Below are 22,265 nucleotides of genomic sequence, written 5' to 3'. Positions count from 1 at the left end.
CGCTCTACACATTCTCTGGTTATTCTTCTTTACCATGAATTTGTAATATAAGTGATGTTTAGAGCAGTCGCAATATCCACTGAAAGTACAGGGGGGCGCTAAAGGGATGTCTGCCGCTCTACACATTCTCTGGTTATTCTTCTTTACCATGAATTTGTAATATGAGTGATGTTTAGCGCAGACGCAATATCCACTGAAAGTACAGGGGGCGCTAAAGGGATGTCTGCCGCTCTACACCTTCTCTGGTTATTCTTCTTTACCATGAATTTGTAATATGAGTGATGTTTAGCGCAGACGCAATATCCACTGAAAGTACAGGGGGCGCTAAAGGGATGTCTGCCGCTCTACACATTCTCTGGTTATTCTTCTTTACCATGAATTTGTAATATAAGTGATGTTTAGAGCAGTCGCAATATCCACTGAAAGTACGGGGGGGCGCTAAAGGGATGTCTGCCGCTCTACACATTCTCTGGTTATTCTTCTTTACCATGAATTTGTAATATGAGTGATGTTTAGCGCAGACGCAATATCCACTGAAAGTACAGGGGGCGCTAAAGGGATGTCTGCCGCTCTACACCTTCTCTGGTTATTCTTCTTTACCATGAATTTGTAATATGAGTGATGTTTAGCGCAGACGCAATATCCACTGAAAGTACAGGGGGCGCTAAAGGGATGTCTGCCGCTCTACACATTCTCTGGTTATTCTTCTTTACCATGAATTTGTAATATAAGTGATGTTTAGAGCAGTCGCAATATCCACTGAAAGTACAGGGGGGCGCTAAAGGGATGTGTGCCGCTCTACACATTCTTTGGTTATTCTTCTTTACCATGAATTTGTAATATAAGTGATGTTTAGCGCATACGCAATATCCACTGAAAGTACAGGGGGCGCTAAAGGGATGTCTGCCGCTCTACACATTCTCTGGTTATTCCTCTTTACCATGAATTTGTATTATTAGTGATGTTTAGTGCAGACGCAATATCCACTGAAAGTACAGGGGGCGCTAAAGGGATGTCTGCCGCTCTACACATTCTCTGGTTATTCTTCTTTACCATGAATTTGTAATATGAGTGATGTTTAGCGCAGTCGCAATATCCACTGAAAGTACAGGGGGCGCTAAAGGGATGTGTGCCGCTCTACACATTCTTTGGTTATTCTTCTTTACCATGAATTTGTAATATGAGTGATGTTTAGCGCAGACGCAATATCCACTGAAAGTACAGGGGGCGCTAAAGGGATGTCTGCCGCTCTACACATTCTCTGGTTATTCTTCTTTACCATGAATTTGTAATATAAGTGATGTTTAGAGCAGACGCAATATCCACTGAAAGTACAGGGGGGCGCTAAAGGGATGTCTGCCGCTCTACACCTTCTCTGGTTATTCTTCTTTACCATGAATTTGTAATATGAGTGATGTTTAGCGCAGTCGCAATATCCACTGAAAGTACAGGGGGCGCTAAAGGGATGTGTGCCGCTCTACACATTCTTTGGTTATTCTTCTTTACCATGAATTTGTAATATGAGTGATGTTTAGCGCAGACGCAATATCCACTGAAAGTACAGGGGGCGCTAAAGGGATGTCTGCCGCTCTACACATTCTCTGGTTATTCTTCTTTACCATGAATTTGTAATATAAGTGATGTTTAGAGCAGTCGCAATATCCACTGAAAGTACAGGGGGGCGCTAAAGGGATGTCTGCCGCTCTACACCTTCTCTGGTTATTCTTCTTTACTATGAATTTGTAATATGAGTGATGTTTAGCGCAGTCGCATTATCCACTGAAAGTACAGGGGACGCTAAAGGGATGTCTGCCGCTCTACACATTCTCTGGTTATTCTTCTTTACCATGAATTTGTAATATAAGTGATGTTTAGAGCAGTCGCAATATCCACTGAAAGTACAGGGGGCGCTAAAGGGATGTCTGCCGCTCTACACATTCTCTGGTTATTCTTCTTTACCATGAATTTGTAATATAAGTGATGTTTAGAGCAGTCGCAATATCCACTGAAAGTACAGGGGGCACTAAAGGGATATCTGACACTCTACATATTCTCTGGTTATTCTTCTTTACCATGAATTTGTAATATTAGTGATGTTTAGAGCAGTCGCAATATCCACTGAAAGTACAGGGGGCGCTAAAGGGATGTTTGCCGCTCTACACATTCTCTGGTTATTCTTCTTTACCATATACTTGTAATATCAATTTGCGCACTCATTTAAGCGCAGTCCAGCGCTACTGATATCGCTCCGTGCACTATCATTAGAGCGCCACTTGTGATCTGGGCCTAGAGGGATAATCACCTTGAGATTGTATTATTGCATGTTTATATGTAATAAAAAAAACTAAAACTTTGTGATATACTTTATTTATGTTGTTTGCTCCCTTGTATATGCGCAACCTTCCCAATTACCCTGAGTTTGTATAAAGTAATCGGCATCACCGTGTTGTAAGTTACTTATCCTAGATTTAACAGCCTGATATCTTATATTCCATGCAGTAAGTCAAATCTAAACACTAAAAACAAATTAACACCTTGTTTACTGCATCTTTTTTTATTGGCCAATCTCCCCTAAACAATTACCTTCTTTGGTATAGCCAATCCAGGCCTGGAATAGAAAAGGCTAGACTGTCATTCTGTTAGCAAAATCTGCCTAGTATTGCATTTTGTTATCAGCTGCAGCCAGTTACAGACAGATAAATAAAAGGTTTAGCCTTAAGATGTCAGCAGTGCACATTTTCAGTTCTGGGAACTAAAAAAAACAAAAACTTAAAAGTTAATGAAAGTTTATTGCAAAGTTGTTTTACTATACACAATTAAACATTGTATATTACAATCTCAAGTAGTGTACTGTGCCTTTAAGTCTACTGATTTATATCCAAATTGTAAGTCTATGGTCTGTTTTTAAAGCTCTTAAATGTGCTAATCTCCCAACCTCATTATCTGCGTTACCTTGTTACGGTTTTATGTCTAGGGCTGGTTCATGCCCGTAGCTATAAGTGGCTGCCAGCGTTAGATAACAGACACAGCAGTTGATTGTGTTACACTATGGGCAGGCTGCTATACCCCCGTCTGTCTGGTTACAGAGAGGAAGGTTTTCTCTCTCCTCTGTGTGACACGGAAGCCTAAAGTGCGTTTTGTGAGTTTTCTACCGGTTCTGAAACTTCATTCAGGTTAGTGAATTGGGATTCCGGAATCACTTTGACCAGGATGGGAGATACAAGTACGTTCTAATGCAATGGGCTCCTCTTATTTGTTGGTCTGTCAATAGATTTGCAGAACTTCATGAGTTGTTTGTTAAAGATGCGATACCTTGCAATGCTCTGGCAAGTAATGGGTTAAAAAGTAGTTTTCTTTCTTATGTTTGTTTTGTAGCTGTAAAGTAGATCGTCTTGTGTCTGCCCCATGGTAAATCTCAGGCTTATCCTCTCCTGATCTCCTTGCTATACTGTCTATAACATTGATTGAAATAAGACCAACCCTCTTAAAGGGATACCCAATAAGTGCTGGTGTGTTCAAAGAGAAGCCCAAGAAGACTAATATGCAGATGTATTTTCTAAAATATTATTAGTTTGTGCCCATAAAGCAGCCATGTTATAACCTAGGTTTTTTGTTTTTTTTCTCTGCTCATGACAGTTAGTGACAGTTAAAGGAACACAACTAGTTAGCCAATACCAAGAGACAAATGTGTGCAGGCACCAATTAGCTAGCTCCCACTAGTGTGGGATATGTGTGTGTTCTTTTTCCACAAGGGATACCAACAAAGCACATTTGAAAATAGAAGAGAATTTAAAAGCCTTAAAATTACACGTTCTGTCTGAATCCTGCAAGTTTCATTTTAACTTTTCTGTCCCTTTTAATCATGAAAACATTTTTTTTCTCAGCACAGAAAAATCTGCTTATACAGAGAAATACTGCAATACATTATAAAATGATTTTATGTATTTTACTGTTTCAGGCTGAGATTATTGTGAAATTCAGCACAAATGACTCACAAAAGAATCTCTCGTTATTCTTCAAGCACTTAATACGTTGTTTATGATGTCTAAGAAAATTGTCAGTGGACGTTCAAATATCCACAAGGTCAACAGAGAGGTAAGGAATAGAATCCATTGTTTGCTGTATTTTATTCATGTCTTGTTTGCTGCAATTGTTTTTTACTAGCCAAACTTCACCCATTATTTGTCCGATTTGGGGGAGACAATCTGGGCTCTAGTCTGCTGAAAACAAGGCTGGCCACAATCATTATAGTAGTATAAAATGCATTGTTGTACTGTTGTTATCATTTAAAGCTAATTATGGACAGATATGTAGCAGGGTTAGCTTTGAGTAGTAAGCAGGGGGCATTTCCAGCTCTGATAATGACAAAATCAATAACTAAAATCAGAATACAAAATAAAAGAACAAATAGATAATACAGTTTTGTATTTCGTGTCTAGAAATCCTTTAATTATATCTAAATGTAAAACTCAATTTGTTTTCTTTTTTGATTTAGACAATTTTAGGAAAGCTCCCAATTTACTTCTGTTAAGAAGTTTACTTAGTTCTTATGTTATTCTTTGTTGAATAGAATACGTAGGCACCGTGCGAGCTTGTCTGGAGAGCTATATGGCCGCAGATTTGCACTAATGCTTTTGAGCACGAGATGGCAGTAGGATTTTCACAATGTTACATTGTTAGAAGCAAATCTGCTGCCATATTGAGCTCTTGATCTGTGCAGGCTCCTCAGTCTACCTACTTGCTTTTAAACGAAGAACATCTGAAACTTTATTAAAATTGTATTCTCTAATCTCTCCTTCATCAGAGGTGTCTCCTGGTACTGGAATTCCTCCTTATTAACCCCTCTGTTTCCAGAATATCAGTAAATATAAGCGTCTTCATCTTTAAAGGGACCTTTGCTTCCCCAACATTAAAGGGACAGTCTACACTCAAATTGTTATAGTATAAAAAGATAGACGACGCCTTTACTACCCATTCCCCAGCTTTACACAACCAACATTGTTATATTAATTTACTTTATAACCTTTAAACCTCTAAATTTCTGCCTGTTTCTAAGCCACTATAGACAGCCTCTTATCACATGCTTTATTAGCTTTACACAACAGGGGACTGCTAGTTCATGTGGGCCATATAGATAACAATGTATTCACACCCGAGGAGTTATTTAAGAGTCAGCACCACACAGTACTAAATGCAAGTCAATAGATAATAAATAAAATGTCATGTGATCAGGGGGCTGTCTCCAGAGGCTTAGCTACAAGGTAATCACAGAGGTACAAAGTATATTAATATAACTGTGATCAGGGGGCTGTCTCCAGAGGCTTAGCTACAAGGTAATCACAGAGGTACAAAGTATATTAATATAACTGAGATAAGGAGTAATCTGCAGAGGGTTAGATACAAGGTAATTACAGAGGTACAAAGTATATTAATATAACTGAGATAAGGAGTAATCTGCAGAGGGTTAGATACAAGGTAATTACAGAGGTACAAAGTATATTAATATAACTGAGATAAGGAGCAGTCTGCAGAGGTTTAGATACAAGGTAATCAGAGGTAAAAAGTGTATTAATATAACTGAGATGAGGGGTAGTCTGCAGAGGGTTAGATACAAGGTAATCACAGAGGTAAAAAGTATATTAATATAACTGAGATAAGGGGCAGTCTGCAGAGGCTTAGATACAAGGTAATCAGAGGTAAAAAGTGTATTAATATAACTGAGATAAGGGGTAGTCTGCAGAGGGTTAGATACAAGGTAATCACAGAGGTAAAAAGTATATTAATATAACTGAGATAAGGGGCAATCTGCAGAGGGTTAGATACAAGGTAATCACAGAGGTAAAAAGTATATTAATATAACTGAGATAAGGAGCAGTCTGCAGAGGCTTAGATACAAGGTAATCACACAGGTAAATAGTATATTAATATAACTGAGATAAGGAGCAGTCTGCAGAGGCTTAGCTACAAGGTAATCACAGAGGTACAAAGTATATTAATATAACTGAGATAAGGAGCAGTGTGCAGAGGCTTAGCTACAAGGTAATCACAGAAGTAAAAAGTATATTAATATAACTGAGATAAGGAGCAGTCTGCAGAGGCTTAGATACAAGGTAATCACAGAGGTACAAAGTATATTAATATAACTGAGATAAGGAGCAGTCTGCAGAGGCTTAGATACAAGGTAATCACAGAGGTACAAAGTATATTAATATAACTGAGATAAGGAGCAGTCTGCAGAGGCTTAGATACAAGGTAATCACAGAGGTACAAAGTATATTAATATAACTGAGATAAGGAGCAGTCTGCAGAGGCTTAGATACAAGGTAATCACAGAGGTAAAAAGTATATTAATATAACTGAGATAAGGGACAGTCTGCAGAGGCTTAGATACAAGGTAATCACAGAGGTACAAAGTATATTAATATAACTGAGATAAGGAGCAGTCTGCAGAGGCTTAGATACAGGGTAATCACAGAGGTAAAAAGTATATTAATATAACTGAGATAAGGAGCAGTCGACAGAGGCTTAGATACAAGTTAATCACAGAGGTAAAAAGTATATTAATATAACTGAAATAAGGAGAAGTCTGCAGAGGCTTAGATACAAGGTAATCACAGAGGTAAGAAATATATTAATATAACTGAGATAAGGGGCAGTCTGCAGAGACTTAGATACAAGGTAATCACAGAGGTAAAAGTATATTAATATAACTGAGATAAAGGGCAGTGTGCAGAGGCTTAGATACAGGGTAATCACAGAGGTAAAAAGTATATTAATATAACTGAGATAAAGGGCAGTGTGCAGAGGCTTAGATACAAGGTAATCACAGAGGTAAAAGTATATTAATATAACTGAGATAAAGGGAAGTGTGCAGAGGCTTAGATACAAGGTAATCACAGAGGTACAAAGTATATTAATATAACTGAGATAAAGGGCAGTGTGCAGAGGCTTAGATACAAGGTAATCACAGAGGTACAAAGTATATTAATATAACTGAGATAAGGGGACAGTCTGCAGATGCTTTGATAGAAGGTAATCACAGAGGTAAAAAGTATATGATTATAACTTAGATAAGGGGCAGTCTGCAGAGGCTTAGATACAATGTAATCACAGAGGTAAAAAGTATATTAATATAACTGAGATAAGGGGCAGTCCGCAGAGGCTTAGATACAAGGTAATCACAGAGGTAAAAAGTGTATTGATATAACTGAGATAAGGGGCAGTCTGCAGAAGCTTAGATACAAGGTAATCACAGAGGTAAAAAGTGTATTGATATAACTGAGATAAGGAGCAGTCCGCAGAGGCTTAGATACAAGGTAATCACAGAGGTAAAAAGTGTATTGATATAACTGAGATAAGGGGCAGTCTGCAGAAGCTTAGATACAAGGTAATCACAGAGGTAAAAAGTGTATTGATATAACTGAGATAAGGAGCAGTCTGCAGAGGCTTAGATACAGGGTAATCACAGAGGTAAAAAGTATATTATTATAACTGAGATAAGGGGCAGTCTGCAGAGGCTTAGATACAAGGTAATCACAGAGGTACAAAGTATATTATAACTGAGATAAGGGGCAGTCTGCAGAGGCTTAGATGCAAGGTAATCACAGAGGTAAAAAGTATATTAATATAACTGAGATAAGGAGAAGTCTGCAGAGGGTTAGATACAAGGTAATCACAGAGGTAAAAAGTATATTAATATAACTGAGATAAGGAGCAGTCTGCAGAGGGTTAGATACAGGGTAATCACAGAGGTAAAAAGTATATTAATATAACTGAGATAAGGAGCAGTCTGCAGAGGCTTAGATACAAGGTAATCACAGAGGTAAAAAGTGTATTAATATAACTGAGATAAGGAGCAGTCTGCAGAGGGTTAGATACAACGTAATCACAGAGGTAAACAGTATATTAATATAACTGAGATAAGGGGCAGTCTGCAGAGGGTTAGATACAAGGTAATCACAGAGGTAAAAAGTGTATTTATATAACTGTGTTGGTTATGCAAAACTAGAGAATGGGTAATAAAGGGATTAACTATCTTTTAAACAACATCAATTCTATTGTAGCCTGTCCCTTTAATATTTAATAAAAACAAGATGTGATTTATCAAATAAATTGTAATTAAAGGACCACTATACACAGTAGAACAGCCTAACCAATAGATGCATAATAACAAGACAATGCAAAAGACCTAAGTTTGAATTTCAAATAAGTAGTAGATTTTTTTTCTGACAAATTTCAGTTATGTATATTTCCACTCCCCCTGTATCATGTGACAGCCATCGGCCAATCACAAATGCATATACGTATAGTCTGTGAATTCTTGCACATGCTCAGTAGGAGCGGGTGCCTCGGAAAGTGTAAATATAAATATACTGTGTACATTTATATAATTTAAGTGAATTGTAAAGTTGCTTAAAATTGTGTTTTCTGTCTTAATCATGAACGTTTATTTTTATCTTTACTGTCCCTTTAAGGTTATGTCATTGTGATTAACTTATTCGTCTCCATGAGTTTTTATTTCATATTTTCTTCTTTTTTTTCTTTAAAAGAAACGACCTGAGTTTGATGAAATTGCAATTTACTTCTCAAAGGAGGAGTGGGAGAGTTTGGAAGAAGAGCAGAAGGCGCTTTACAAGGATGTTATAATGGACAACTTCAGAACCCTGCAGTCTCTAGGTACGATTTAATCTTAACTGAAAGGCCCAGGGCGTTTATTGGAGTTTAGGCCGATCCGCCTGTTGTCGTGCACAGTGAGCAGGAGCAACCTTGTTTGTCATGAATGGCGATCGCCGATCTAATGCTGCTTCCGGCACTACAAGCAGACGGTACGTAGTGGAGAGCGCTCCCAAGCCTTAAAAGGGCACTAAACACCTTTTGCTTTTGTGTATAAATTACAACCTTGGTTTGTAAAATGCTGATAGTTGCCTGAACCACCTATTTAACAGATGACGTGTTTATGTTTTTTCGGGCTTTGTGCAGAGTGTGGGACAAAGCACAAGTTTTACACAAAAGCAAGAATTGTTTTATCCTTTTAAAGGGAGTGTCAATGACATCACCGCAAATGTGTGTGCAGTGACATCACAGTGACAACGGGTCTCGGGAGTAGCTGTCTGTTAAAGGGATAGAAGGATCAAAACTGAAATGTGCATGAGTGCATTTCAGTTTTAAATAGAAGCATTTTTGCAATAAGTATAAGTTATCACTGTTTTTATCTGCATACGCACATATGCTGCAAGGGCCCGTGCAAGTAATCACAGAGGTAAAAAGTGTATTATTATAACAGTAATGGTTATACAAACTGGGGAATGGGTAATAAAGGGATTATCTCTCTTTTTAAACAATATTTTTTCTAGTTGACTGTCCCTTTAATAGCCATAGACCTCCAAGACCCTTCATTAGAATTCCCTGCTCTTTCAAATGGTGATGGGTCCTGGGAAGCACCAAGCCCCCCCCCCAAAGAATAATAAATAGTAAAGCTCACACAACAAGGGGTTTTACTGTTGAATGCGGTGTATAGAGGCACGTTATAAATGTTTAGAGACCCTCAGTAGAGTTTATTTTATAGTGGGCAAGTCACTCTCTAAAATAAAGGTGTAAAAGTGACAAAAACTGCTTTTATTTCTGCACTAGCACAAAGTGGCGCTTTTATATTAATTTGTATATCAAATGCAGCTACCCTCTGCAATTTTTTAACGTTGTTTACTAAAGTGTACGTTTTACTGTTATATTTGTTGTTGCAGTTTTATGCTATCTGCTGGTCATGTTCCAAAAAATGTATTTTCTCGTGTGGGTAACTTATTGAAATGTGAGTTAAAATTAGTATTTCATTGTAAGCAGCAAACAAATCTCACAATTGGCTTATCCGATGAAAAAAACTTAGTAGTGAAGGGGTTACATTTGTTTTTTAAACTTTTTTTTTTTTAAATTAAGTGAGAAGAGAGAATCTTTAGAAATGAGAGAGAATTGCTACATGATAAACTGCACTAGGGTGTATTTGTGCATCACTACGGTGGCCGGAAGGGGCTCATGAACTACATTACCCATAGTGCAGCAGTACCCTAAACTGAAGGGATAAAACTGAGCCATTATGTGTATATGAACAAAGACAAACATTCTAACTCGGGAGGCCAAGTATTCATATGCAATATTCAGAATATATAGGACGTTTGAGGTTGTATTGAATATCCAAGCTCACTCAATCTATTTATCTATCTATCAATCAATAAACTCTATCAATCAATTATCTATCTATATCAATAAACTATCAATCAATCAACTATCTGTCTATCAATCAACTATATATCTATCTATCAACTATCTATATATCTTTATTTTTTATAATTTTTATTAATGTTTTGAAATAACAAAGAAAGAAAGAAGTGCAAGCATTATTACATGGTATCAATAAAAAGATATCTTGTTCTCAGTTCATTAATGTCCGATTATTCATAGTCTTTGCTCCGGGTTGGTAGATGAGTAGTGCAGATAGTCGACTACAATATCTTAGTATTATCTTTATTCACATAAGTAACGCAATGCAAATAAAAACATAAGAATACATAAACACAAAATCAAGTTTAATAAAAATAACAAATGGTGCCAATCACTCAGATTGTTAAGGACTGTGCTGCTGTTCATAATGCATCAGATACCAAGCACGAGGTTTTGGAACTACATTTCCCACGATGAGCTGATCTGCTGGCTAAGCATCATGGGAAATGTAGTTCCAAAACCTCTAGAGGACCAAGTTTGAGGATGTCTGCGTCTACTGTGTGTTGTGGGACATACATTTTCTGTTTCCATAACCCTGATTCCAAGAAGAGTAAAGGAGGGGTTAGAAGGAGGGGAGAGGAGAGTAAAGGACGGGGTAGAAGGAGGAGAGAAAAGGAGGGGGTAGAAGGAGGGGAGAGGAGAGAAAAGGAGGGGGTAGAAGGAGAGGAGAGTAAAGGAGGGGGTAGAAGGAGAAGAGAGGAGAGTAAAGGAGGGGGTAGAAGGAGGGGAGAGGAGAGTAAAGGAGGGGGTAGAAGGAGAGGAGAGTAAAGGAGGGGGTAGAAGGAGGGGATAAGAGAGAAAAGGAGGGGGTAGAAGGAGGGGAGAGGAGAGTAAAGGAGGGGGTAGAAGGAGAGGAGAGTAAAGGAGGGGGTAGAAGGAGGGGATAAGAGAGAAAAGGAGGGGGTAGAAGGAGGGGAGAGGAATGTAAAGGAGGGGGTAGAAGAAGAGGAGAGTAAAGGAGGGGGTAGAAGGAGAGGAGAGTAAAGGAGGGGTAGAAGGAGAGGAGAGAAAAGGAGGGGGTAGAAGGAGGGTAGAGGAGAGTAAAGGAGGGGGTAGAAGGAGGGGAGAGGAGAGTAAAGGAGGGGGTAGAAGGAGGGGAGAGGAGAGTATAGGACGGGGTAGAAGGAGGGGAGAGGAGAGTATAGGACGGGGTAGAAGGAGGGGAGAGGAGAGTAAAGGACGGGGTAGAATGAGGGGAGAGGAGAGTAAAGGACGGGGTAGAAGGAGGGGAGAGGAGAGTAAAGGAGGGGGTAGAAGGAGGGGATAAGAGAGAAAAGGAGGGGAGAGGAGAGTAAAGGAGGGGGTAGAAGGAGAGGAGAGAAAAGGAGGGGGTAGAAGGAGGGGAGAGGAGAGTAAAGGAGGGGGTAGAAGGAGGGGAGAGGAGAGTAAAGAAAGGGGTAGAAGGAGGGGAGAGGAGAGTATAGGACGGGGTAGAAGGAGGGGAGAGGAGATTAAAGGAGGGCGTAGAATGAGGGGAGAGGAGAGTAAAGGAGGGGGTAGAAGGAGGGGAGAGGAGAGTAAAGGAGGGGGTAGAAGGAGGGGAGAGGAGAGTAAAGGAGGGGGTAGAAGGAGAGGAGAGGAGAGTAAAGGAGGGAGTAGAAAGAGGGGAGAGGAGAGAAAAGGAGGGGTAGAAGGAGGGGAGAGGAGAGTAAAGGAGGGGGTAGAAGGAGGGGAGAGGAGAGTAAAGGAGGGGGTAGAAGGAGGGGAGAGGAGAGAAAAGGAGGGGGTAGAAGGAGGGGAGAGGAGAGTAAAGGAGGGGTAGAAGGAGGGGAGAGGAGAGTAAAGGAGGGGGTAGAAGGAGGGGAGAGGAGAGTAAAGGAGGGGGTAGAAGGAGGGGAGAGGAGAGAAAAGGAGGGGAGAGGAGAGTAAAGGAGGGGGTAGAAGGAGGGGAGAGGAGAGTAAAGGAGGGGGTAGAAGGAGGGGAGAGGAGAGTAAAGGAGGGGGTAGAAGGAGGGGAGAGGAGAGTAAAGAAAGGGGTAGAAGGAGGGGAGAGGAGAGTAAAGGAGGGGGTAGAAGGAGGGGAGAGGAGAGTAAAGGACGGGGTAGAATGAGGGGAGAGGAGAGTATAGGACGGGGTAGAAGGAGGGGAGAGGAGATTAAAGGAGGGGGTAGAATGAGGGGAGAGGAGAGTAAAGGAGGGGGTAGAAGGAGGGGAGAGGAGAGTAAAGGAGGGGGTAGAAGGAGAGGAGAGGAGAGTAAAGGAGGGAGTAGAAAGAGGGGAGAGGAGAGAAAAGGAGGGGTAGAAGGAGGGGAGAGGAGAGTAAAGGAGGGGGTAGAAGGAGGGGAGAGGAGAGTAAAGAAAGGGGTAGAAGGAGGGGAGAGGAGAGTATAGGACGGGGTAGAAGGAGGGGAGAGGAGATTAAAGGAGGGCGTAGAAGGAGGGGAGAGGAGAGTAAAGGAGGGGGGTAGAAGGAGGGGAGAGGAGAGTAAAGGAGGGGGTAGAAGGAGGGGAGAGGAGAGTATAGGACGGGGTAGAAGGAGGGGAGAGGAGAGTATAGGACGGGGTAGAAGGAGGGGAGAGGAGAGTAAAGGACGGGGTAGAATGAGGGGAGAGGAGAGTAAAGGACGGGGTAGAAGGAGGGGAGAGGAGAGTAAAGGAGGGGGTAGAAGGAGGGGATAAGAGAGAAAAGGAGGGGAGAGGAGAGTAAAGGAGGGGGTAGAAGGAGAGGAGAGAAAAGGAGGGGGTAGAAGGAGGGGAGAGGAGAGTAAAGGAGGGGGTAGAAGGAGGGGAGAGGAGAGTAAAGAAAGGGGTAGAAGGAGGGGAGAGGAGAGTATAGGACGGGGTAGAAGGAGGGGAGAGGAGATTAAAGGAGGGCGTAGAATGAGGGGAGAGGAGAGTAAAGGAGGGGGTAGAAGGAGGGGAGAGGAGAGTAAAGGAGGGGGTAGAAGGAGGGGAGAGGAGAGTAAAGGAGGGGGTAGAAGGAGAGGAGAGGAGAGTAAAGGAGGGAGTAGAAAGAGGGGAGAGGAGAGAAAAGGAGGGGTAGAAGGAGGGGAGAGGAGAGTAAAGGAGGGGGTAGAAGGAGGGGAGAGGAGAGTAAAGGAGGGGGTAGAAGGAGGGGAGAGGAGAGAAAAGGAGGGGGTAGAAGGAGGGGAGAGGAGAGTAAAGGAGGGGGTAGAAGGAGGGGAGAGGAGAGTAAAGGAGGGGTAGAAGGAGGGGAGAGGAGAGTAAAGGAGGGGGTAGAAGGAGGGGAGAGGAGAGTAAAGGAGGGGGTAGAAGGAGGGGAGAGGAGAGAAAAGGAGGGGAGAGGAGAGTAAAGGAGGGGGTAGAAGGAGGGGAGAGGAGAGTAAAGGAGGGGGTAGAAGGAGGGGAGAGGAGAGTAAAGGAGGGGGTAGAAGGAGGGGAGAGGAGAGTAAAGAAAGGGGTAGAAGGAGGGGAGAGGAGAGTAAAGGAGGGGGTAGAAGGAGGGGAGAGGAGAGTAAAGGACGGGGTAGAATGAGGGGAGAGGAGAGTATAGGACGGGGTAGAAGGAGGGGAGAGGAGATTAAAGGAGGGGGTAGAATGAGGGGAGAGGAGAGTAAAGGAGGGGGTAGAAGGAGGGGAGAGGAGAGTAAAGGAGGGGGTAGAAGGAGAGGAGAGGAGAGTAAAGGAGGGAGTAGAAAGAGGGGAGAGGAGAGAAAAGGAGGGGTAGAAGGAGGGGAGAGGAGAGTAAAGGAGGGGGTAGAAGGAGGGGAGAGGAGAGTAAAGGAGGGGGTAGAAGGAGGGGAGAGGAGAGAAAAGGAGGGGTAGAAGGAGGGGAGAGGAGAGTAAAGGAGGGGTAGAAGGAGGGGAGAGGAGAGTAAAGGAGGGGGTAGAATGAGGGGAGAGGAGAGTAAAGGAGGGGTAGAAGGAGGGGAGAGGAGAGAAAAGGAGGGGTAGAAGGAGGGGAGAGGAGAGTAAAGGAGGGGGTAGAAGGAGGGGAGAGGAGAGTAAAGGAGGGGGTAGAAGGAGGGGAGAGGAGAGTAAAGGAGGGGGTAGAAGGAGGGGAGAGGAGAGAAAAGGAGGGGTAGAAGGAGGGGAGAGGAGAGTAAAGGAGGGGGTAGATGGAGGGGAGAGGAGAGTAAAGGAGGGGGTAGAAGGAGGGGAGAGGAGAGTAAAGGAGGGGGTAGAAGGAGGGGAGAGGAGAGTAAAGGAGGGGTAGAAGGAGGGGAGAGGAGAGTAAAGGAGGGGGTAGAAGGAGGGGAGAGGAGAGTAAAGGATGGGGTAGAAGGAGGGGAGAGGAGAGTAAAGGAGGGGGTAGAAGGAGGGGAGAGGAGAGTAAAGGAGGGGGGTAGAAGGAGAGGAGAGTAAAAGGGGGGATTTAGTGCCCATGTATTATTTCACTAAAGATATGTATGCTTAATGTCACACTGGCACTAGCCTAAGTCATATTCAGGGATGTTTGAAAGGTTTGTTTACTGGATTCCGAATATAGTTTTATGTCCTGAAACACATCGAGTTTATGGCTTTTAAGGTACCCATATTCTTCAAGGACCATTATGTTTTCTATCAATTCTACCCACATGGTCTTTGTAGGGACTTTTTGTGATTTATAAGGGATCCGGCTGCGTTCAGGGAGAATTGAATAAGTCTCAAGTTTATATACACGTTTTGGTACGAGATTTAGTAATGCCAAAGGAGGTTCAAGAGATATGTAAGTGTTTGGGCCTAGTAGAACCCTTAAGAATGATTTTGTTAACCAAAATGGTTGCATATGTGATACATTGTACCCCTTTCACCGCAACCCCTCCAACATACGTTTGATGTTCCAGGAAATATGCTTTTTAATCTAGCAGGAGTAAGGTACAACCTTGTCAGGATTTTGTGATTAAGTTCTAGGAATTTTGTGGAGTGGGAAGATTTTTGTGTGCATTATATAATATGTAACCATTCAGAGTCAGATAATGTCATTCCCAGTTCCCCATGCCATCTCTCTATATAGCTTGGTGGGGAGCCCACCTCCTCTCTTATTAATAGTTTTTTAGCCCAGGTAAGAGTATGTCGCAAAGGAACGGCTATTAGACACATTTGCTCAAAATGAGTCAGGTCTCGGGTTAGAGCTTGTTTAGCTGAAAAAGTGGGTATTAGGTGATGTATCTCAAGACAGTTTGTAAACCCCCCATTAAGGTACTGTTTCAGTTCTTGTCTACATTTTAACTTTCCCATTATGTAACAGCTTGAAGATGGGTATTGTGTGTTCCATTTCCCAGCTGTCTGTGGACTGTAATGTAATATCTAGACCACCTATTAACGCTACATTATGTGATATAAGTGAGAGGGGAGATCTCAACCTAGAGAGCTTAGGTAATCTGTGAATCAATGCGTTCCTTAAAGGGACACTGAACCCAATTTTTTTCTTTCGTGATGTAGATAGAGCATGAAATTTTAAGCAACTTTCTAATTTACGCCTATTATCAAATTTTCTTCATTCTCTTGGTATCTTTATTTGAAATGCAAGAATGTAAGTTTAGATCCCGGCCCATTTTTGGTGAACAACCTGGGTTATTTTTGCTGATTGGTGGATAAATTCATCCACCAATAAAAAAGTGCTGTCCAGAGTGCTGAACTAATAAAAAAACTTAGATGCCTTCTTTTTCAAATAAAAATAGCAAGAGAACGAAGAAAAATTGATAATAGGAGTAAATTACAAAGTTGCTTAAAATTGCATGCTCTATCTGAATCATGAAAGAAAAAATTTGGGTTCAGTGTTCCTTTAAGGAAAAGGTGTTCTGAAGTAAAGGGTATGCATGTAACCGGGGGGGGGGGGGGGGTCTTTGAACAAGTTTAATCCAACATATAGCTCCTGGTGAGGGGGTCCTAAGGATATGTGAATCTATAGAAATCCATAATTTGGTTGTGCTGTTTCTGTGTCAGTCTTGTATCTTTTGTAAACATATTGAGTGGTAATATGTGATTATCTTAGGGAGACCCAAGCCCCTATCCCCCAGTGGTCGATACATATTATTCTTATTGATACATGGTTTTATCCTTCCACAAACATAGTTGTTTTTGATAGATTGTAGTTTTGTTAAGAAAATATTTGGAAGTCTGACTGGAGTTGTTTGTAAAAGATATATATCTTCTATCTATCTATCAATAAACAATCAATCAACTATCTGTCTGTCTCTATCAATCAACTATCTATATATCTATCAACTATCTATCATCTATCCATCTATCTATCTCTCTATCAACTATCTATCATCTATCTAATTATATATATATTTTATAGGAACTATCAATTGCAAACCTCCAGTTGTCATGAAGATTGAACAGGGGGAAGAGCCGTATGTGACTGGGTACCAGCATGTTAATGACAACGAACATCTTATAGATACTAGGAAAGGTGAGCAATAATGAATAATAAACTATAAAAAAATAACATTACATTTAAAATGTAATTCTGCATAAAATGTTTATGTTTAATAATACATTTGTAATTGGGATGTGCGTTCGTATCCTTCGTTAGTATCAGAATAAGGAAAATGGCGGCCGCTCGTGGCATTTTGCTCTTTTCGGAGACAGATGTATTATTGTGAAAATGCCATACAATGAGATCTGGATTTGCACAGTACTTAGTGTGTTGTACTTTCACAAGAATAATCTGGCTTCGAAAAGAGCAAAATGCCACGAGCGTAATGTCATTTTATTATTTATTTTGCAGTTTCTGTATTTCCGCAGCTTCACCAGTGCCCTAGAGAGGCTGTAGTTTATTGTGAGGGATTTAGATTACTGTCTCTGCAACATGCTACACACTGAAATATGTTGTGCTGGAGCTAATGTATATCTCTCTGTAGCTGACCACAAACAAATAAAATAAACATACTTAAAGGGAAAAATAGAAAGTCCTGGAAGCATCCATAAAGCAAAACCAGCTTTATTAGAACATCAAATAAAAAACAGAGTAACCAGAGAACACATGATGCTGGCTGGCCTTACGCGTTTCGGCTTGTGCCGTAATCATAGACCTCACAACTTGTGAGCCAGCTGAACTTAAAGACCATACTAAGCAATTTCATTGGGTAATACTAAACAAGGAAAAACTCCCCCCACAACCAATTTGTAAAAGAATTACTGCAAGTTCAACACTTAAAGGGACACTCGAGTCAAAAGAAACTTTTATGATTCAGATAGAGCAGTAGTTTTAAGACACTTTCCAATTTACTTCCATTATCAAATTTTGCAGTCTTTTTATAATCACACTTTCTGCGGAACAAGATCCTACTGAGCATGTGCACAAGCTGACCGTGTATACGTATACTAGTATACGTATACTAGTCTGTGATTGGCTGATGACTGTCACTTGATACAGGGGGCCGGAAAATCTGAGAAAATATTAATTTGTCAGAAAAAAATCTACTGCTTATTTGAAATTCAGAGTAAGTGCTATTGCATTGTCTTTTTATCATGCACTTGTTAATTATATAATTCTACTGCATTGAGTGGTCCTTTAAGGGCTGTTTAAACTTTGCTTAATAAATGCTAATTTAAAGGGATAGTCTGCACCAGAATTGTTATTGTTTTAAAAGATAATTCCCATTCCCCAGTTTTGTATAAGTTATATTAATATACTTTTTACCTCTGTGATTACCTTGTATCTAAGCCTCTGCAGACTGCTCCTTATCTCAGTTATATTAATATACTTTTTACCTCTGTGATTACCTTGTATCTAACCCTCTGCAGCTTGCCTCTTATCTCAGTTATATTAATACACTTTTTACCTCTGTGATTACCTTGTATCTAAGCCTCTGCAGACTGCTCCTTATCTCAGTTATATTAATACACTTTTTACCTCTGTGATTACCCTGTATCTAAGCCTCTGCAGACTGCTCCTTATCTCAGTTATATTAATACACTTTTCTCCAACATAGGTGTGTCCGGTCCACGGCGTCATCCTTACTTGTGGGATATTCTCCTTCCCAACAGGAAATGGCAAAGAGCCCAGCAAAGCTGGTCACATGATCCCTCCTAGGCTCCGCCTACCCCTGTCATTCTCTTTGCCGTTGTACAGGCAACATCTCCACGGAGATGGCTTAGAGTTTTTTAGTGTTTAACTGTAGTTTTTATTATTCAATCAAGAGTTTGTTATTTTAAAATAGTGCTGGTATGTACTATTTACTCTGAAACAGAAAAGAGATGAAGATTTCTGTTTGTATGAGGAAAATGATTTTAGCAACCGTTACTAAAATCCATGGCTGTTCCACACAGGACTGTTGAGAGGAATTAACTTCAGTTGGGGGAACAGTGAGCAGTCTTTTGCTGCTTGAGGTATGACACATTCTAACAAGACGATGTAATGCTGGAAGCTGTCATTTTCCCTATGGGATCCGGTAAGCCATTTTTATTCAGACAGTAAATAAGGGCTTCACAAGGGCTTATTAAGACTGTAGACATTTTCTGGGCTAAATCGATTCATATATTACACATATTTAGCCTTGAGGAATCATTTAATCTGGGTATTTTTGTTAAATAATATCGGCAGGCACTGTTTTAGACACCTTATTCTCTAGGGGCTTTCCCTAATCATAGGCAGAGCCTCATTTTCGCGCCGGTATTGCGCACTTGTTTTTTGAGCAGCATGACATGCAGTCGCATGTGTGAGGAGCTCTGATACATAGAAAAGACTTTCTGAAGGCGTCATTTGGTATCGTATTCCCCTTTGGGCTTGGTTGGGTCTCAGCAAAGCAGATACCAGGGACTGTAAAGGGGTTATTTTAAGGGTTAAAGCTTCCAAATTTGGTGTGCAATACTTTTAAGGCTTTAAGACACTGTGGTGAAATTTTGGTGAATTTTGAACAATTCCTTCATACTTTTTCGCAATTGCAGTAATAAAGTGTGTTCAGTTTAAAATTTAAAGTGACAGTAACGGTTTTATTTTAAAAGTTTTTTGTACTTTGTTATCAAGTTTATGCCTGTTTAACATGTCTGAACTACCAGATAGACTGTGTTCTGAATGTGGGGAAGCCAAGGTTCCTTCTCATTTAAATAAAAAATAAACCTAATTTTCGTCCCTTTCGTAGAAACGGACCAGCCCCAAGTGCTACGTCCTCTAAGCAAGAGGGTAATACTTCTCAAGCCAAGCCAGCCTGGAGACCAATGCAAGGCTGGAACAAGGGAAAGCAGGCCAAGAAACCTGCCACTGCTACCAAGACAGCATGAAATGTTGGCCCCCGATCCGGGACCGGATCTGGTGGGGGGCAGACTCTCTCTCTTCGCTCAGGCTTGGGCAAGAGATGTTCTGGATCCTTGGGCACTAGAAATAGTCTCCCAAGGTTATCTTCTGGAATTCAAGGGGCTTCCCCCAAGGGGGAGGTTCCACAGGTCTCAATTGTCTTCAGACCACATAAAGAGACAGGCATTCTTACATTGTGTAGAAGACCTGTTAAAAATGGGAGTGATTCATCCTGTTCCATTAGGAGAACAAGGGATGGGGTTCTACTCCAATCTGTTCATAGTTCCCAAAAAAGAGGGAACGTTCAGACCAATCTTAGATCTCAAGATCTTAAACAAGTTTCTCAAGGTTCCATCGTTCAAAATGGAAACCATTCGAACAATTCTTCCTTCCATCCAGGAAGGTCAATTCATGACCACGGTGGATTTAAAGGATGCGTATCTACATATTCCTATCCACAAGGAACATCATCGGTTCCTGAGGTTCGCATTCCTGGACAAGCATTACCAGTTCGTGGCGCTTCCTTTCGGATTAGCCACTGCTCCAAGGATTTTCACAAAGGTACTAGGGTCCCTTCTAGCGGTGCTAAGACCAAGGGGCATTGCAGTAGTACCTTACTTGGACGACATTCTGATTCAAGCGTCGTCCCTTCCTCAAGCAAAGGCTCACACGGACATAGTCCTGGCCTTTCTCAGATCTCACGGATGGAAAGTGAACGTGGAAAAGAGTTCTCTATCTCCGTCGACAAGGGTTCCCTTCTTGGGAACAATAATAGACTCCTTAGAAATGAGGATTTTTCTGACAGAGGCCAGAAAAACAAAACTTCTAAACTCTTGTCAAACACTTCATTCCGTTCCTCTTCCTTCCATAGCGCAGTGCATGGAAGTAATAGGTTTGATGGTAGCGGCAATGGACATAGTTCCTTTTGCGCGCATTCATCTAAGACCATTACAACTGTGCATGCTCAGTCAGTGGAATGGGGACTATACAGACTTGTCTCCGAAGATACAAGTAAATCAGAGGACCAGAGACTCACTCCGTTGGTGGCTGTCCCTGGACAACCTGTCACAAGGGATGACCTTCCGCAGACCAGAGTGGGTCATTGTCACGACCGACGCCAGTCTGATGGGCTGGGGCGCGGTCTGGGGATCCCTGAAAGCTCAGGGTCTTTGGTCTCGGGAAGAATCTCTTCTACCGATAAATATTCTGGAACTGAGAGCGATATTCAATGCTCTCAAGGCTTGGCCTCAGCTAGCAAAGGCCAAGTTCATACGGTTTCAATCAGACAACATGACGACTGTTGCGTACATCAACCATCAGGGGGGAACAAGGAGTTCCCTGGCGATGGAAGAAGTGACCAAAATCATTCAATGGGCGGAGACTCACTCCTGCCACCTGTCTGCAATCCACATCCCAGGAGTGGAAAATTGGGAAGCGGATTTTCTGAGTCGTCAGACATTACATCCGGGGGAGTGGGAACTCCATACGGAAATCTTTGCCCAAATTACTCAACTGTGGGGCATTCCAGACATGGATCTGATGGCCTCTCGGCAGAACTTCAAGGTTCCTTGCTACGGGTCCAGATCCAGGGATCCCAAGGCGACTCTAGTAGATGCACTAGTAGCACCTTGGACCTTCAAACTAGCTTATGTATTCCCGCCGTTTCCTCTCATCCCCAGGCTGGTAGCCAGGATCAATCAGGAGAGGGCGTCGGTGATCTTGATAGCTCCTGCGTGGCCACGCAGGACTTGGTATGCAGATCTGGTGAATATGTCATCGGCTCCACCATGGAAGCTACCTTTGAGACGAGACCTTCTTGTTCAAGGTCCGTTCGAACATCCGAATCTGGTCTCACTCCAGCTGACTGCTTGGAGATTGAACGCTTGATCTTATCAAAACGAGGGTTCTCAGATTCTGTTATTGATACTCTTGTTCAGGCCAGAAAGCCTGTAACTAGAAAAATTTACCACAAAATATGGAAAAAATATATCTGTTGGTGTGAATCTAAAGGATTCCCTTGGGACAAGGTAAAGATTCCTAAGATTCTAGCCTTTCTTCAAGAAGGATTGGAGAAAGGATTATCTGCAAGTTCCTTGAAGGGACAGATTTCTGCCTTGTCTGTGTTACTTCACAAAAAACTGGCAGCTGTGCCAGATGTTCAAGCCTTTGTTCAGGCTCTGGTTAGAATCAAGCCTGTTTACAAACCTTTGACTCCTCCTTGGAGTCTCAACTTAGTTCTTTCAGTTCTTCAGGGGGTTCCGTTTGAACCCTTACATTCCGTTGATATTAAGTTATTATCTTGGAAAGTTTTGTTTTTGGTTGCAATTTCTTCTGCTAAAAGAGTTTCAGAATTATCTGCTCTTCAGTGTTCTCCTCCTTATCTGGTGTTCCATGCAGATAAGGTGGTTTTACGTACTAAACCTGGTTTTCTTCCAAAAGTTGTTTCTAACAAAAACATTAACCAGGAGATAGTCGTGCCTTCTTTGTGTCCGAAACCAGTTTCGAAGAAGGAACGTTTGTTGCACAATTTGGATGTTGTTCGCGCTCTAAAATTCTATTTAGATGCTACAAAGGATTTTAGACAAACATCTTCCTTGTTTGTTGTTTATTCTGGTAAAAGGAGAGGTCAAAAAGCAACTTCTACCTCTCTCTCTTTTTGGATTAAAAGCATCATCAGATTGGCTTACGAGACTGCCGGACGGCAGCCTCCTGAAAGAATCACAGCTCATTCCACTAGGGCTGTGGCTTCCACATGGGCCTTCAAGAACGAGGCTTCTGTCGATCAGATATGTAGGGCAGCGACTTGGTCTTCACTGCACACTTTTACCAAATTTTACAAGTTTGATACTTTTGCTTCTTCTGAGG

General features: G+C 41.6%; 1 protein-coding gene across 1 annotated transcript; it reads left to right on the top strand.

Moving 5' to 3' along the window:
* Positions 1-3,079: 3,079 nt before the first annotated feature.
* On the top strand, positions 3,080-17,542 carry LOC128644666 (zinc finger protein 707-like). The gene is made up of 5 exons (XM_053697189.1): positions 3,080-3,173; positions 3,959-4,095; positions 8,550-8,676; positions 16,461-16,574; positions 17,415-17,542. Exons 2-5 carry the CDS (start codon positions 4,039-4,041, stop codon positions 17,423-17,425), a joined length of 309 nt encoding a protein of 102 aa, XP_053553164.1. The 5' UTR covers positions 3,080-3,173; positions 3,959-4,038; the 3' UTR covers positions 17,426-17,542.
* The last annotated feature ends 4,723 nt before the right edge of the window (positions 17,543-22,265 follow it).

Source organism: Bombina bombina, unplaced genomic scaffold (assembly GCF_027579735.1).
Source record: "Bombina bombina isolate aBomBom1 unplaced genomic scaffold, aBomBom1.pri scaffold_1523, whole genome shotgun sequence".
Classification (NCBI taxonomy): Eukaryota; Metazoa; Chordata; class Amphibia; order Anura; family Bombinatoridae; genus Bombina; species Bombina bombina.
The sequence above is the reverse complement of the archived record's forward strand: the minus strand, read 5'-3'. Positions and strand labels throughout refer to the sequence as shown.

What these genes read in the sequence shown, in the direction of transcription:
- LOC128644666 (XM_053697189.1), top strand. Translation starts at nt 4,039, where the DNA reads ATGATGTCTAAGAAAATTGTCAGTGGACGTTCAAATATCCACAAGGTC. An exon ending in TCCACAAGGTCAACAGAGAG is followed by an intron (nt 4,096 to 8,549) that starts GTAAGGAATAGA and finishes TTTCTTTAAAAG; the next exon opens with AAACGACCTGAGTTTGATGA. An exon ending in CAGAACCCTGCAGTCTCTAG is followed by an intron (nt 8,677 to 16,460) that starts GTACGATTTAAT and finishes TATATTTTATAG; the next exon opens with GAACTATCAATTGCAAACCT.